Source organism: Lissotriton helveticus, chromosome 7 (genome assembly GCF_964261635.1).
Source record: "Lissotriton helveticus chromosome 7, aLisHel1.1, whole genome shotgun sequence".
NCBI lineage: Eukaryota > Metazoa > Chordata > Amphibia > Caudata > Salamandridae > Lissotriton > Lissotriton helveticus.
Genome location: NC_136068.1, coordinates 1,100,132,374 through 1,100,147,718, shown reverse-complemented (window position 1 = coordinate 1,100,147,718; position 15,345 = coordinate 1,100,132,374). Strand labels below are relative to the sequence as shown.

At 45.3% G+C, this 15,345-nt stretch overlaps 1 protein-coding gene across 1 annotated transcript in view; it reads left to right on the top strand.

Moving 5' to 3' along the window:
- Positions 1–5,957, top strand: part of GPR142 (G protein-coupled receptor 142) — a 276,410-nt gene extending 270,453 nt beyond the window's left edge. The window contains exon 4 of the mRNA XM_078654236.1: positions 342–5,957. Within this exon, the coding sequence (XP_078510362.1) occupies positions 342–1,222 (881 nt within the window). The 3' untranslated portion in view covers positions 1,223–5,957. The remainder of the gene's footprint in view (positions 1–341) is intronic.
- Positions 5,958–15,345: the final 9,388 nt, after the last annotated feature.

The following is a 15,345-nucleotide window of genomic DNA, read 5'->3' as shown; positions in this document are numbered from 1 at the left end:
GTCCTTGAAGCTGTTACTGAACCATGACTCCACAATCCATACACGTTTGGTTTTATGACTCCATGTCCTGCCTTCTTGAATGCCTAAAAGCATTTAATGTTGTCTATCAATCATTAACAATGCAATGACCAAACCATTTTGGAAGCAAGCTTTGCATGGTGTATCACATATTTATTAAGAATCTGACAAAGTTCTTTGAAAGCAGTACACTCTGAACAACTCTGTGATGTGTGCTACCTTTACTGCATGGTTATATTATGAATCATACCACAAGAAATGATCTACTATGGCTTGATTCCATTAAGCTTAACAATGCCTTTCTCCTCTCATTCTCTTTCTAGTTAACATCCTGACAGCGATTGCTCTCTCTCGCCTTGCCATCAAAACTAAGAAATCCTCCTACTACTACCTTCTGGCCCTCACCACATCTGACATCCTCACCCAGGTCTTCATCGTCTTTGTGGGATTCATCCTTCAGACTGCCATTCTGCACCGTGAAGTTCCCAACGCCTTCATCCACACAGTCAGCATCCTTGAGTTTGCTGCCAATCACGCCTCCATTTGGATAACCGTGGTGCTGACAATAGATCGCTACCTGGCCCTGTGCCACCCTCTCCAATACCGCATGCTCTCCTACCCAGAGCGCACCCGCAAGATTGTGGCTACTGTCTTTATTGTGGCCTTCGTAACTGGCATCCCCTTCTACTGGTGGTCAGATGTCTGGCGTGATTTTCGTCCTCCCAGCACGCTGGACAGGATCTTGAAATGGGTGCACTGCTTCACCATTTACTTCATTCCATGCACAACATTCCTCATTATCAACTCTGTCATCATATGGAAACTGAAACGGAAGAAAGACTCCAGTGGGCAGCGGCTCCGCCTGGGCAAGACCACAGCAATCCTCTTAGCTATCACCACTGTCTTCGCCGTTCTCTGGGCCCCACGTACTTTTGTCATCATTTATCATATGTATGTGTCACCTGTCAATAAAGACTGGAAGACTCACCTGGCCATGGACATTGCCAACATGCTGGCGTTGCTGAACACAGCTTTCAACTTCTTTCTGTATTGCTTTGTCAGCAAGCGCTTCCGAGCTATGGTTCAAGAGGTGCTGGGCTTCCGCAAGCGATACAGCACCAGCTTTGGCAAGACGTCCCACTGTGGGAGCTTCTCTGAGTCCACACTAAAGCCACTGCACCTGCCCGATGGCACTGCCCTTTAGAAGAGGAAGCACACCATGCAGTTAAAGAAGAGCAGAGAGTGGCTGATCTCTGGTCATCAGAATAGCTTCAGGATGCTTCTATAATAATATATTGACAGTGTGGGAAGAGGTGACAGTGTCATGTTAGTTCCCTTGGGAAGAATAATAGGGAGAGCCGTGGTACTGTGACTGGGCAACCACATCTCTAAGAGGTGAGAGGAAATCAGAGGTGTCACTAATGTGGACATGCCAGTGAGGGTTACATATACATTCTTACTCTACACAAATCAGGATTCAAGGTGAGCTTTCAGCCAGTGGTTTATACTTACAGAAATGCCAGAGATTGTGGCAGAAAACAATTGAATTAGGAACCTGTTGTCTAAAAGACATTATCAAGGCAATTTTAGGTGGTCAACAACAGTTATGGCATTGTACAGGAATTTTGATGGGTCTTGTTATTTGGACACCTCTTCAATGTATTATTGACTAGAACTGCTTACAACACTGTACTGAGAAACAATTTGAACGGCAGGGTAAAGGGGGCATTAGATAAAGAATCAGAAACCTCCCAATCCTGTCTAAGATTGATCAATAATGATACATCGTTAAGTAACACAGGACAGAATCTGTTAGTGAAAAAGACATGCATAAAAGTTTGACTAACAGAAGTATTAAAGGAGATTTAAAGGTGGCTAAACATTGTCTGTGTGCAGAATGTACAATTTACCACATCTTCTCAGTCAGCCACCCTAGATACCTGTAGACTCACTTGGACTTTACATTGCTTTAAAAAAAACGTTAACAACTATTGCTGAGCTGTGGTTGTGGCACTAATTTTAATAGCTTGTTATTTGATGACTGAGCAAGAACTGCCATAACGGGCACTGCTAGCTCCTTATTTATTTGTAACATTCGCAAAGGTTGCTATAGGAGGAGGCCGCCATTTTTCAATAATGGTCTGCTACTTAAGAGAGGATCAGTGAATAGACATTACTATGAGTCTTTCCGTGCAACATTTCTAGGTTTTACTAGGAGGTTCCTGTGCCAAAGCCATTCACCCTAAAGGATATGATGCTATTGCCTCGAGGCGCTATATTATTTCACTCTGTTATGAACACAATGATTGATGTATTCCAGCGGCTTGCCAATAGGAATGTTTTGGATATGAACAATCTGTATGGCATCGCTGGTTCATTTCTGCTGGACGGCAACCTTATTTGCTTCATTGACTCTGTGGTGCTACATCAAGGCCCTCGATTAGAGGTGTTAACAGGGGCATAGCTTGGTCAGGAAGATTGTGGTTGGGTGTAATCTTCAGATTTTCCAACAATCATGCTAGGATACCATGCTAATATACAATAGATGAGAAGCAGCACGTGAGAGGTGGTGGAAAGGTAGAGAAGTGCAGATTGTTAGCGGTATTTAAAACACAGTGGGGGATATTTACAACAGAAGTGGCAGAGCGTGTTGTTAGCCTCCTTGGCTTAACGACACGCTCCACCACTTCAGAAATGCAGGGCTGCACCATATTTATAAGAATATGGTGCAGGGGGTGTTTTCCCCTGTGCTGGCACAACACTTAGCAGTGGAGCCCCAAAGCAGTCACCCTTGCACCAATGTGCAAGGGTGTCTGCGTGCATGGGTAGATTGTTTATGTACAGGAAGGTCCCCCTTCCTGTACATAAACAATCTTGAAATGCCATTTTGTCACTTCTATGTGTGCTGCTTAATGCAGCACGCATGGAAGTTACAAAATGTCATTTTTAAAAAAAGATTATTTATGTGCAGGAAGGGTCACCTTCCTGAACACAAACAATCTAAGGCGTTTTGCTTTTTCCATGGGTGCTGCACAAGGCAGCACATATGGAAAAAGCAAAAACGAGATGAAATAAAGCATTTCTCCTCGTTTTGCCAAGTTAAGACCAGTTTTCCCTGGTCTTAATGTTGGCGCTGCCTCCTATTTACACTGCTCTTGTAAATAGGGGGCAGCGTCAAAATCAATGGATGTTGCAGTGGAACGCCCACTGCAACATCTACTGCCCACCCCTTTCATGCTAAGCATAGCATGAAAGGGAGCCTTATTTACAAGGCAGCGTTAAGTCACGTGAAGTGGCTTAAGCTGCCTTGTAAATAAGGCAAAGCCCATAGCGCCACAAGAATGTCAGAAAAAGTGACATTCCCATGGCGATAGGGGCTTGTACATAAGCCCCAGTATTGTGTAAAATAACTGTCATTTTTCAAGAACTTCAAAACAGAGCACAGAAAGATTGAGAGTGTGGGTGTGTGTGTTTGTGTGTGTTTCTAAAAACCCTTGGTGAAATCCAACAGACACCTCAACATATCCAACTGAAACCACCAATTCCCAACTATTTACTAAAGAATTCATTGATTGGGGGATGCAACACCCCAGACACACCCCCTCAAGCTACGCCCTGGGTGTTAATATTCAGGTGTGTCACAGTGCATTTCTGTGATAATGCGCTATGCATATTGTAGACTTGCCATATTAATTGCTAAAGTGTAGGAGACCATACCATTTAGGTGACTATTATCAGACACTGGTAGGGTAAAATGATTTCCAGCTGGATTTTACACGCATTATGGTTTTTCCAATCCCGTTCTGGATTTGTAGGAGCATTGCTGTGGCTTTAATTGTCCACACCTTGAATATGGTACTTAATGGGTTTTTTCAGCTTTGTACTGAGCTTGCGCAAGGATCACTAAACGTCTCTACAGTGATGCTCCCCACCCAGGAAAAAAAACATCTAGGGGCAGATTTACAAGCCCCTTGCGCCACGTTTACGCCGCCTTGCGTCACGTAACAGCGGCGTAAATGTGGCGCATCCCTGCGAGGCATTTACAACGTGACGCATCTAGGGAGATGCGTCACGTTATGAAGCCCAGCGCCACAATGGGGGCGTTCCCACGCAGTGTGGGCGTTCCGGCGCCTGTGTGCCTCGCAAAAGTGCCTGCGTGAAATCTACAAGATTTCACGCAGGCACTTCTGCGACGCTGCTACGTCAGTTCCTTACGCCTGCTTGAAGCAGGCGTAAGAACTGACGCAGCATGTTAAGTATTGGGCGGCTCTGAGCATTGCTGGAGTTGCGTCGTGCTTGCGACGCGACACCAGCAATGCGCCGCCCGTACACCACATGATGCGTCATGCATCTGCCCTTCCTTGCACCATGGTGCGCCGCATTTACAATGCGGCGCATCTGTGGTGGCGCAAGGACGGAATTGCATGACGCATCGGTTCTGGCGCACCCCTGCTGATTTGCAGAGATGCGCCAGAAGACGTAAATATGCCCCCAAATGCGGACCAGCCTTCCGTTTTGCCACCTAAGACGGTCATAACAAGAAGGCCTGAATATTCAGAACCACTGTTTGCACAGGAGTAATAATTATGATTTGGGTTACATCCAGTAATTACTATTGCTGTGTGAACTTCACTGACTGTGATTTTAATTCAACACAATTCTGAAGTATTCTGCGAAAATATTCAAACTGCAAAATTTATATTTACCACTAAATCTAGGTGTGAAATACGTCCTCCCGTTTATGTTGGATGCCATGACATATTTTGCTCTCAAAATAGCGCAAACAACACACACAAGTGCTGCGAACAACAACCACTCTTATTCTGGTCGTTTGCATTGTTCCTGCGCTAATGCACTCTATTTCTCTGTGGTGTAATTTCAGGAACTTGGGAGTAACAAATTTAACACAAAATTCATAAAATTGAATAAGATTACACGCGCGTATTATAAATTTTGCCCGCTTAGTAATTACCAAGTTGATAAAGTCCATAGCCCCTGTTACATTTCAGCAAGTAAAACCTGCCAGAATTTAACGGGCAAAAAGGTCCTAGCATCAGAATGATATACCCCATTTTGAGAATAAAACTTGTAATAAATGTTGAACCCCGTGATGCTGATTTTTTTCGGATGTGATAAATATCGCACCATCCTCTGTGGCAGCCATAATGGGGAGCTAAAGAAGTAAGCAGGGAATCGAGCAGTGATTGAGGTGGTTTGGTATACTTTGATGTTTGTCACACTATAATCTGCCATGTCAGTGCCACCACTAATGTAATTAATACATCTCATTCTTGTGGCTGACGCTAAGCTGACACTGTCTGTTGCTCCTGGTTCCTGTGGATTCTTTGCTATGTACACTTTGCTGCTGGAAAGGCCAGTAGCTAACTTTGGGCCTGCATGTGTAATGTGATGTAAGTTGCATGAGCGCCCTGCTTTGTTCTTTAATGTGGTGCATTTTTATAGGTCGACTAATACAGCTGGCCCTGCCTTTGCGTGCTCCCTCAATCACCTGTCAGCATCGAATGTGAAGCTGCTGCTGCATAAAGGATGATGAACTTACATGACATCACTGGCCATCAATTCTACCCTGTGGAACATGGACTGTATAACAAAAGCTGTCTAGAGAGTGCTAGTTCACATCAAAGTGCTGTCTTTCACCATGTTACATTTTGTAAAGGATGTGCTATTTTGCTTTTTTTCTTTATTGCAGCAGCCTATTGTTTTTATAATTTGCAAACACAGACATCATCAAACAGCATTGATAAATGATGGAAAATAGCTGGAAAGGTGTAATGAAAAAGGGAAAGGGCAGATTTAGAGTCATGTGGGTGAGACTGTAGGGCTGTTAGAAAGAAAGAAAGAAAGAAAGAAAGAAAGAATGAAAGAAAGAAAGAAAGAAAGGAAGAAAGAAAAAAGAAAGAAAGAAAGAAAGAAAGAAAGAAAGAAATACATTTTGATTATTTGAGAACATTGGGAGAGGATGTTAGCAAAACACAAAACAGGAAGAAGAAGGAGATATAGAATATAGAACACGTAAAAAAAGGACAAAGCCTCTGCATCTTCCCATTCTTTCACCCTCCTGGGACCCGGGTCTTCTGTCTCCAGCAGCCTGTTGGGTACATTATATGACATCTGCTTAGATTCGCAGGTCTCCAGGAATACAGCATTACACCGGTGTCATATCATTCCCAGCATGTGACTGGCGACTTAAGTATTCCAAATGAGAGTGACTATTTCGTCCATCATACAACATTATTGACATTTTATTTCGAATAAAGCTGTTTTCATGGACATTCTCTCGCAGTATTCTTGTTTCTTCTAGTGTGTTTTCCCTCTGCATGTGCTCGGCACGGGTAGAAGGAAGGAATCATCTGGTAAAAACGGATCTCAAAAACCCGGGCCCTGGTTATGTGTGCGGGTCCCTGGAGTGAGAGCTTAGATGCTCAGGTACAGAAGCGTGAGTGACCCTCGGGTGATATCTTTCATACTCAGTCAACTAATGTCTGTTTCTGCTGCAGCGGTACCACTGATGCTCAGATGCAGAGTGTGTGAGGGGCGCTGGGGTGATATCATTGTAGCTCAGCCAGAGAAAGTGTGAGGGTCCCTGGGGTAATGTCACCGGTTGGAGGATCCCTGGGGTAATCCCACTAAAGTTCGGGTACAGAAGGTGTGAGGGTCCACAGAGAGATACCACTGATGCTCAGATGCAGAGAGTGTGAGTGGCGCTGGGGTGATATTGTTGCTCAGCTAGAGAAAGTGTGAGGGTCCCTGGGATAATGTCACCCGTTCGAGGGTCCCTGGGATAATGTCACCGGTTGGAGGATCCCTGGGGTAATACCACTAAAGTTCGGGAACAGGAGGTGTGGGGGTCCACGGAGAGATACCACTGATGCTCAGATGCAGAGTGTGAGGGGCGCTGGGGTGATATTGTTGCTCAGCTAGAGAAGGTGCAAGTATCCCTGGGATAATGTCACCCGTTTGTGGGTCCCTGGGGTAATATCACTAAAGTTCGGGTACAGAGGTGTGAGGGTCCACGGAGGATACCACTGATGCTCAGCTACAGATGTAGTGGGTCCTGTTTTAATTTCACTGATGCGCGGGTACTGAGGGCTTCTGGGGTAAGATTGTTGATGCTCTGGTACCGATGTAGTGATGATCCCTTTAGAAATATCATTGGCGCACAGGTACAGAAGCAGTGGGGTGATGTCACTGATGGTCAGGTACTGAAGGTGTAAGGATCAGAGGCGTAATGTCACTGATGCCCAGGTAGAGAAGGAATGAGAGTCACTGGGGGATATCACTGACGCTCCGGTACAGAAGGTGTTGAGTCCATGATATATTATCCCTGGAAGTAACACTACTGATTCTCAGGTTCAGACGTGAGCATACCCAGGAAGATATCATTGTTGCTCGGGTACAGAAGGTGTGAAGGTCCCTGGGGTGAAGTCACTGATACTCAGATACAGGAGTGAAGGTCCCTCTGTGATATTGTTGCTCAGGTTCAGAAGGTCCCTGGGGTGAAGTCACTGATGCTCAGATACAGGAGTGAAGGTCCCTCTGTGATATTGTTGCTCAAGTACAGAAGGTGTGAAGGTCCCTGGGGTGAAGTCACTGATGCTCAGATACAGGAGTGAAGGTCCCTCTGTGATATTGTTGCTCAGGTACAGAAGGTGTGAAGGTCCCTGGGGTGAAGTCACGGATGCACAGATACAGGAGTGAAGGCCCCTCTGTGATGTTGTTGCTGCTGTGGTACACCAGGTGTGAAGGTATTTGCAGCAATTTCATTGATAGTTAGGTGGTGAAAGTGTGAGGGCCCCTCAGGTACTATCACTGACGTTTCGGTAAAGGAGTGAAGGTCCCTGGGATGCTATAATTGTTGTTCAGGTATAAAAGCAGTGATGGTCCCTGGGGTAATGTCACTGATGCTCGGGTACAGAAGGAGTAAGGGTCTCTCGGGTGACATTGTTCATTCTCAGATACAGAAGGCATAAGGGACCCTGGGGGAATATCACTGATGCTCAGGTACAGAGAGTTTTAGAATCAGTCTTAATGTCACTGATGGTTAAGTACAGAAGAAGTGAAGGTCCCTGCGGTAAAGTAATTGATGCACTGGTACCCAGGAGCAAGGGTTTCTGGGATGATATACGTGTTGCTCAGGTACAGGTTTGAGGGTGCTTGGGGTGATATCACTGATAGTCAGGCACATGACTGAAGATATCTGTGGTAATATTGTTGATGCTGAAGTACAGATTTGAGGGCATCTGTGGTGATATTGTGATGTAAGGATTCATGTGTTCATCTCATTGATGCTGAGGTACAAGAGTGAGGGTCCATGGGTTATATCATTGATGTTCAGGTACAGAAACAGTGAGGGTCCCTGGGGTCATGTCACTGATCTTTATCGACAGAAGGAGTGAGGGTACTTGGCATGATATTGTTGATGTTCAGGTAAAGAGGGGGAGAGGTCCCAGGAGTAATAGCACTGATGCTAAGGAAAAGAAAGGGTAAGGGTCCCTTGGATGATATTGTCGATGCTCAGGTACAGGAGCAGGGCCCTTCGTGAAGTATCATTGAGACTCAGATACAGGAGAAGTGAGTGTCCCTAGGATAATATCACTTATGCTCAGGTACAGATAGTATAAGGATCACTGGGGTAATGTCACCAATGCTCAGATACAGAAGGAGCGATGGTCCCTGGGATAGAATCACTGATCCTCAGGTACAAAAGGAGTGAGGATCCCTGGGGTGATATTAATGATGCTCACGTACAGAAGGTACTAGGGTACCTGGGATGATATGGCTGATCCCCAGGTACAGAAGGAGTGAGGATCCCTGGGGTGATATTGATTATGCTCAGGTACAGAAGGCACTAGGGTATCTGGGATGATATGGCTGATCCCCAGGTACAAAAGGAGTGATGATCCCTGGGGTGATATTAATGATGCTCAGGTACAGAAGGCACTAGGGTATCTGGGATGATATAGCTGATGCTCAGATGCAGAAGGTGTGACAATCCCAAAGGTAATATCACTGATGCTCAGGTACGGGAGTGAGGGTGCCTGGGTTGTTATAGCTGATGTTCACATACAGACGCAGTGAAGGCCCCTGAGGAAATATCATTGATGTTCAAGCAAAGAAGAAGTGAGGGTACCTGAGATTATATTGTTGGTGCTAACGGACAAAAGGTGACTTCCGGGTCTCAGACACCAGTACAGCGAGGGCGATTGTGCCAGAGAACTTTGTGCCACACGTACCCGTGTGTTACGGATTCATTACTGCGTTACACTACATGGATACGTCCATACCAACTTGATTTTGAAGGTAGATGGATTAGCTGGCGCCTTGGATTGTTTTACATATAGCGGTGACCACTATATCGCTCATACCACAACAGGGGGTACCCTTCCGGGTTGGAAGTATCACCGGAACTGGGCCTAACTACTGAGGATTCAGCCATTGAGCCCTGAAGAGTTGTAGTTACTGTGTATGTACAGTCCTACAATGAAACACGTGTCGGCTGGCTGTATATTATCTTTGACCTGATGACCTAATAAAAAGGAGAGATATATGAAACTCCAAGAAACCGACGTTGGATAAAATTTCTTTTCAATCTTGTTTATTGTCACATTGTTGTTTATACTCTGTTTGAGTGCGCAGGACTTTGTGTTCATATTTATAAGGGTGATTTGTTTCACACTTAAATTGAGGGGTTTTATGGGTCTCCCCTCCCTGCTGGCACCATTACTTTTGACAAAAACCTATTACGTTAATTGTGCTTGAGCGCCTATACATCCCGTATACTTAAAACCCTACCTTTGGTATTAACGTACAAAAGGTGTGAGGGTCCATGGCGTAATGGCATTAATGCTCCGGAACAGGTGGTTTGAAAGTCAAAGGAGTGATATCTTTAATGCTTGGGTACATGAGTGAGAGTTCCTGGGGTGACATCATTCATAGTTAGTTACAGAAGGTGTGAAGAACAATGGGCGGATATTGTTGATACTCGGTGCAGAAGGTATGAGAGTCCCTGTGGTAATGTCACTGATACTCGGGTACAGAAGGTGTAAGTGCACCTGCGGTGAAATCATTGATCCGCAGGTGCAGAAACAGCTAATATCTTTGAGGCTCAGATACAGAAGCACTGAAGGTCCCTGAGGTAATAGCACTGTTGCTCAGGGGTACTGAAGTTGTAAGGATCACTAAAGTAATGTCACTGTTGCTCAGGTACACATAGTGTGAGGGTCCGTGATGTATTAGCACTGGAAATACTATGACAGATTTTCAGATACCAGAGTGAAGAATCTTGGATGAAATCATTGTTGCTTAAGTATAGAAAGTAGGAGAGTCCCTGGGGTTGTATCTCTGATGCTCAGTTGCAGGAGTGAGGTTCCCTTAGGTGATCATTTGTTATGCTCAAATACGACAAACATGTGACGGTTTCTTGAGTAATACCATTAATACTGTGGTTTAGAAGATGTGAGGGTGCCAGAGGGTTTATCACTGATGCTCAGGTACAGGAGTGAGGGTACCTGCAATGATATCATTATAATTGTTTCTCAGGCACAAAAGGTGTGAGAGCCCCTGGGTGATGTCAGTGATGCTCAGTTACTGGATGAGGGTCCCTGGGATGATATCATTGATTTACTGGTACAGAAGCAGTGATATAGTTGATGCTCATATACCAAAAATGTGGGGCTCACTAAAGTGTTATGAGCTATTTTCATGCACAGTAAGCATTGATATTGATTATGTCCTTCTACTGAAAACAAGGGGATTTGAGACCGTATCCCAGATGATCACCAAAGGAGAGGAGGTACTTTTCCCAGAAAGCGTAATCAGTGAGGTGTGAAAGAGGGTGGTTTCTGCCCTTGGTGTTTGTGAGTTATTAATGGTTTAACATCACAGAAAGTGTATGTCATGGCAGTCTACCTCAGATAGGTTGCTTTCCCTTCTGAAGAGATGCTTTAGTTCTTTGGATCAGCGTACCAGTCTCTGATACAAGAAGTAGCTAAATGTTGGTTTCCTGCATCCCACAACCAATCAGGATCTCACTCCTTGGTACCTGTGAGTCTTCTGACTTCGGCTCTTCCTCATGAGGTACCAGACCACCGCTTATCTAGTAGAACACAGCTGTTTCAATTTAACAGGAGGGAATGGAATGAGAATCAAAACCCAACGATCCATAGGGTAATAAATATTTAATCTTTGACAGAAATAGGTTACAGTTTGGAATGTTCTGTCATATATCCAGATATACGTATTCACTAATATTTTGTCATTATTTTAACAGCTATGAAAATGTGAAATGTATTTCTTAGAAAACAAGTGATTGTGGGGGCGCTATCACTTAGATAATCTTTAAGATTGTTGCACACCCAATTTGCAGGGGTTGGGGACAGTGCTAACCGCAAGAACTCGGTTTGTTCAAAGCAAATTTAAATCTTTTGCACCTTCTGGAGTTTTGCAATTTTCCATCGCAAATCTTCTCAGTGTGCTGAACTTTAGGAAAACAAAGGTAGGTGATTGTTTTTTTCTTTTCCCAGTTAAAGTCCCACAATACTGGACCACTTACCTCATTCGCTTCGATCATGCCAAGACCTATTGACATTGCGGAAAGCCTTGAAGACCCGGCTTTTAGCAATTTAATCGGTGATTGTGTGAGTTGTCTGCTTGGAGGATTGATTTGGGCATGTGCCAGGATACTTTTTAGGTCACAGTAGTTCCTTATAAATAGTATTTTGTTTAAATTCATTAAACTATGATACGTTGTTCCACTAGTGACATGATTAAAAACAGCCTTTTAAAATACAGCCAATAAGAACAGACTGTCTTATAAAAAGAGTTCAAGGGGAGGCCTGGCCAAGATGGCGACCTGAAAAGACGCTGGCTTGTATGGCTCCTCGGCCCTGAAGCCCATTCAGCCTTAAAAATTGCCTGCAAACCCGTTATACACACCAGCAAGTGGCTTTCTCATACCGAGTACCCTATGGGCCTCCTGCTGGGCGACAGAGGAGTACGGGAGAGCTCTAATTCGGCAGCAAATCACCTAGAGCTGAGACCAGGCGGCGAGCGGAAGAACAATGGCGGCCGTGAGCTGAGGCAGCGGCCGTTGTCCTGGGGCCGCATTGCACACCGAGGGAGAGGCGAGGCACGGCCTGAGTAGCAGCCGGGGCCCGGGACTGGACGGGGGGGTCCCGGCGAGCAATTCACCGGCGCCGGCGGCGTTCGCCTCTGAGTGCCCAGCGGCAGGCGCGAAAATCGAGGCCCCGGCTCCAGGCCGGTAACGAGGCGCGGACCCGCCACCGGAGCAGCGAGGAAGGAGCGGGCACCGACCCCTGGCTGGGGGTCTCGCCGTGGAATACCAGCAGAACCCAAGATCGACCGGCGTGAACGCCGGGGCCCGGAGCTAGAAGGTGGGTCCTTGCAGACATCGTAATCGGACCACGGGCGGAGGCAGCGGCCATAGGAGGGCGCCAGGCGGCAGGCGCGAAAACAGAGGCCCCGGTCTGGGGTCTACAGCAGGTTGAAAAGTGTGGACCTGCGGCGGCCCGGGTATGTCGTGTTTTGGCAGCTCCTGAGTTAGCGTTTAGCACAGCTACACGGTCTTTTCTGTTAACTTGACCAAAACGAACGGGGGCCATTTTGAATCCCTCTGACTTCCATTTCCTATGAACACGCTGCCTCGTGGTCAGTGTGCCCTTTCGTCCTTTCTCGATACCCATGGTCACTATTCTGCTCGGCAACAGGCTATTTTTAGTACTGGTCAAGCGCACATGCGCACTATGCATCAACTGGTCACTCTTTAGGAATGTTCACACTAACTGACCAGTGCTGTTGAACTCCTCCCACGTGCTGGCTGTGTTCCAAAAATGACCTTATATGTACCTAAAATGTGTAACTTGTAACCGCCTATCTTTTTATTGCTATTAAACTGTATAAAAGAGGTCGCGCACCAATGTTCGGTGTGCTACTTCTTACATTGCCGAAGGGTACTGTAGGAATGTATCACCACCCCATGGGGTCTTAATAAACTTGTCTTTTACCTTTTCCAGTGTCCGTGCCAACTTCTATACTAAGGCGTTCGAGAGTTTAGCAGAGTATGTAGGCCTGATTTGAACCCAACACCACAATTGGCGACCACGAAGGGACTCATCGGCGACTCGGATGCCCGAAGGAGAGGTCGTGACGAAGGTCAGGAAACTCGCCATGGACGCGTACGCTGCCACTGAGTGACCCGAGTCTTGGCACCCACGGTGTGTTTTCCCTTCCTTCCGATCTGACCTTCCAGGTGGCGCCGGTCCTCGACTGAGATTCTGATCTTGGATTGTTGTGAAGTGCCGTTTTGGCTGATTTGACCACAGAACTTGGCAGTTGGACTTTGGACGTTTGAAAATATTTGGTAAGCTTTTGAGCGGTGAGGTAGTCTACTGACACTTACTGTGGCTTTTTGAAACTTTGAATTTGAATTTGAATTTGTTAGCTAACGTTTTGAATCTTTGAATTTGAATTTGAATATGTGAAGTGCACCTCACATAGGCAGGCATGTAGGGATATTTCTCTGATTTATTTGATTTGAACGGTACACCGCGTTAGGTGTCATTTTTGTAGTATCGTGCTTTCATGGTACTTTTTGAAACATGCCTGTTTTTAGCACACTCCGTAGGATGTGCTGTTCTGAAAATGGTACCAATTATCGATTAAGTAAAAAACAGCCGGCTCCCCCAGAGGGGACTCCAAATCGTGAAATGTATGTCAAATTCGGTATTCCACCTATAATGTATAGTACATTATGGCATAAGTATACTAAGACTGATCGTGAATTACAGTGGCCACTATATGGGTCGTTTGACCTTCGAAAGGTACAATATGTAGAGCAGTGTTTGTTTCAGCGAAGGTCTAGACAAGATATGTTTGATTGTGTGCGTATGTGGGAGAAAGAGGTGCGTGAACGAGCGAAGCGTGAGGAAGCCTTGGCGGAGAAAGTGCAGCGGAAGGCTGCACATGACAAAGCTTTACAGCTACAGGAGAAGGAATTACAGGAAAAGAAAGAGAGGGAGAGACGAGAACGCAATTTACAGGTTAATGGTCAATTCCCTATCAGGCGTCCTCTCTATCCAGTCCTTACTAATGAAACGGATGATTTTTCATTACTAGATCGTTGTCCGCCTCCGTACGTCGCACCCACGGCTCCGAGCGAGGAATCAGACGAGGATAGTGATCGAACACAGCGTACCAGGTTACATGCAGAACGAACTGCGGAATTACGTTCGTTGGCACGAAAGCTAAATATTAATACTGTTACTGTTTCTGACATTACTGTAAAAATGGAACAGTGGTCTGATCAGGAGCGACTGTACTTTTTAGATCATTTTGGAGATGAAGTTGTTGAACGGTACAGAAAATATTCTCTCGAGTTAGAACCAAAGGAGATATCCGAGGGTCGTGAGAATTTTCGTAAAGGTCTTTTTGTTCTTTCAGATGCGGACGACTTCTTCAAGCGTTTGATTCAACTGCGTAATGAGGCGACACGACTACGGGAGTTGGAAAAGTCGAAGAATTCGTCTACGTCCGGAGCGACGGGGATATCCAAAGAATGCCCTATCTTTGAAACAGATAAGATCGCTGCGATTAATGTTAGACCTATGCGAGAAGCTGCGCCTTTATATGTCCCTCATAAAGGGGATGGCACAGATGATGATAAAAGATCCAAAGACGCGAAAGGGTATTTTGTATATAATTGGGTTTATACGCCTTGGAATAGAGCAGATGTTATGGCGCTTAAGAATGCTTTACCTGATCCCCGTAAAAACCCTGCGGCTTTTTATGAAAATGTTGAAAGCGCAATTTCTTCGTGTATTATGACGTTAGTTGATATTGACCTATTTTTTGGGTTGATATTGCCTCCTGATATGTGGAGAGCGATTCGTAAGTTTGATGACCTCACGACTCTTGGGGCCACTTGGAAAGATCTTGTTCAGGCTGATTTAGATAGAGAACCAGCATGTAAGCCGTGTCAATTAATATTAGACCTTCCAGGGGCCATACTAACAAAACTAAAGACTCTTGCTCCCGCTAAAAAGATTGATTGGACTATATTAGCCTCTTGTAAGCAGAAAGCGGATGAATCAGTTTCCGATTTTTTCTCTCGCTTCGAGGAAGCGTTCCATGATTACAGTGGTCAATTATTGACAGAAGATACTGGCAGGCATTTATTCGTTGATAAGTATGTGGCTAATCTCCTACCGGAGATTGCGAAACGATTGAAAACGAGTGAAAGTTCATGGACCACAGCAACCCCTGCTTCTTTATTGACTATGGCTCAATATT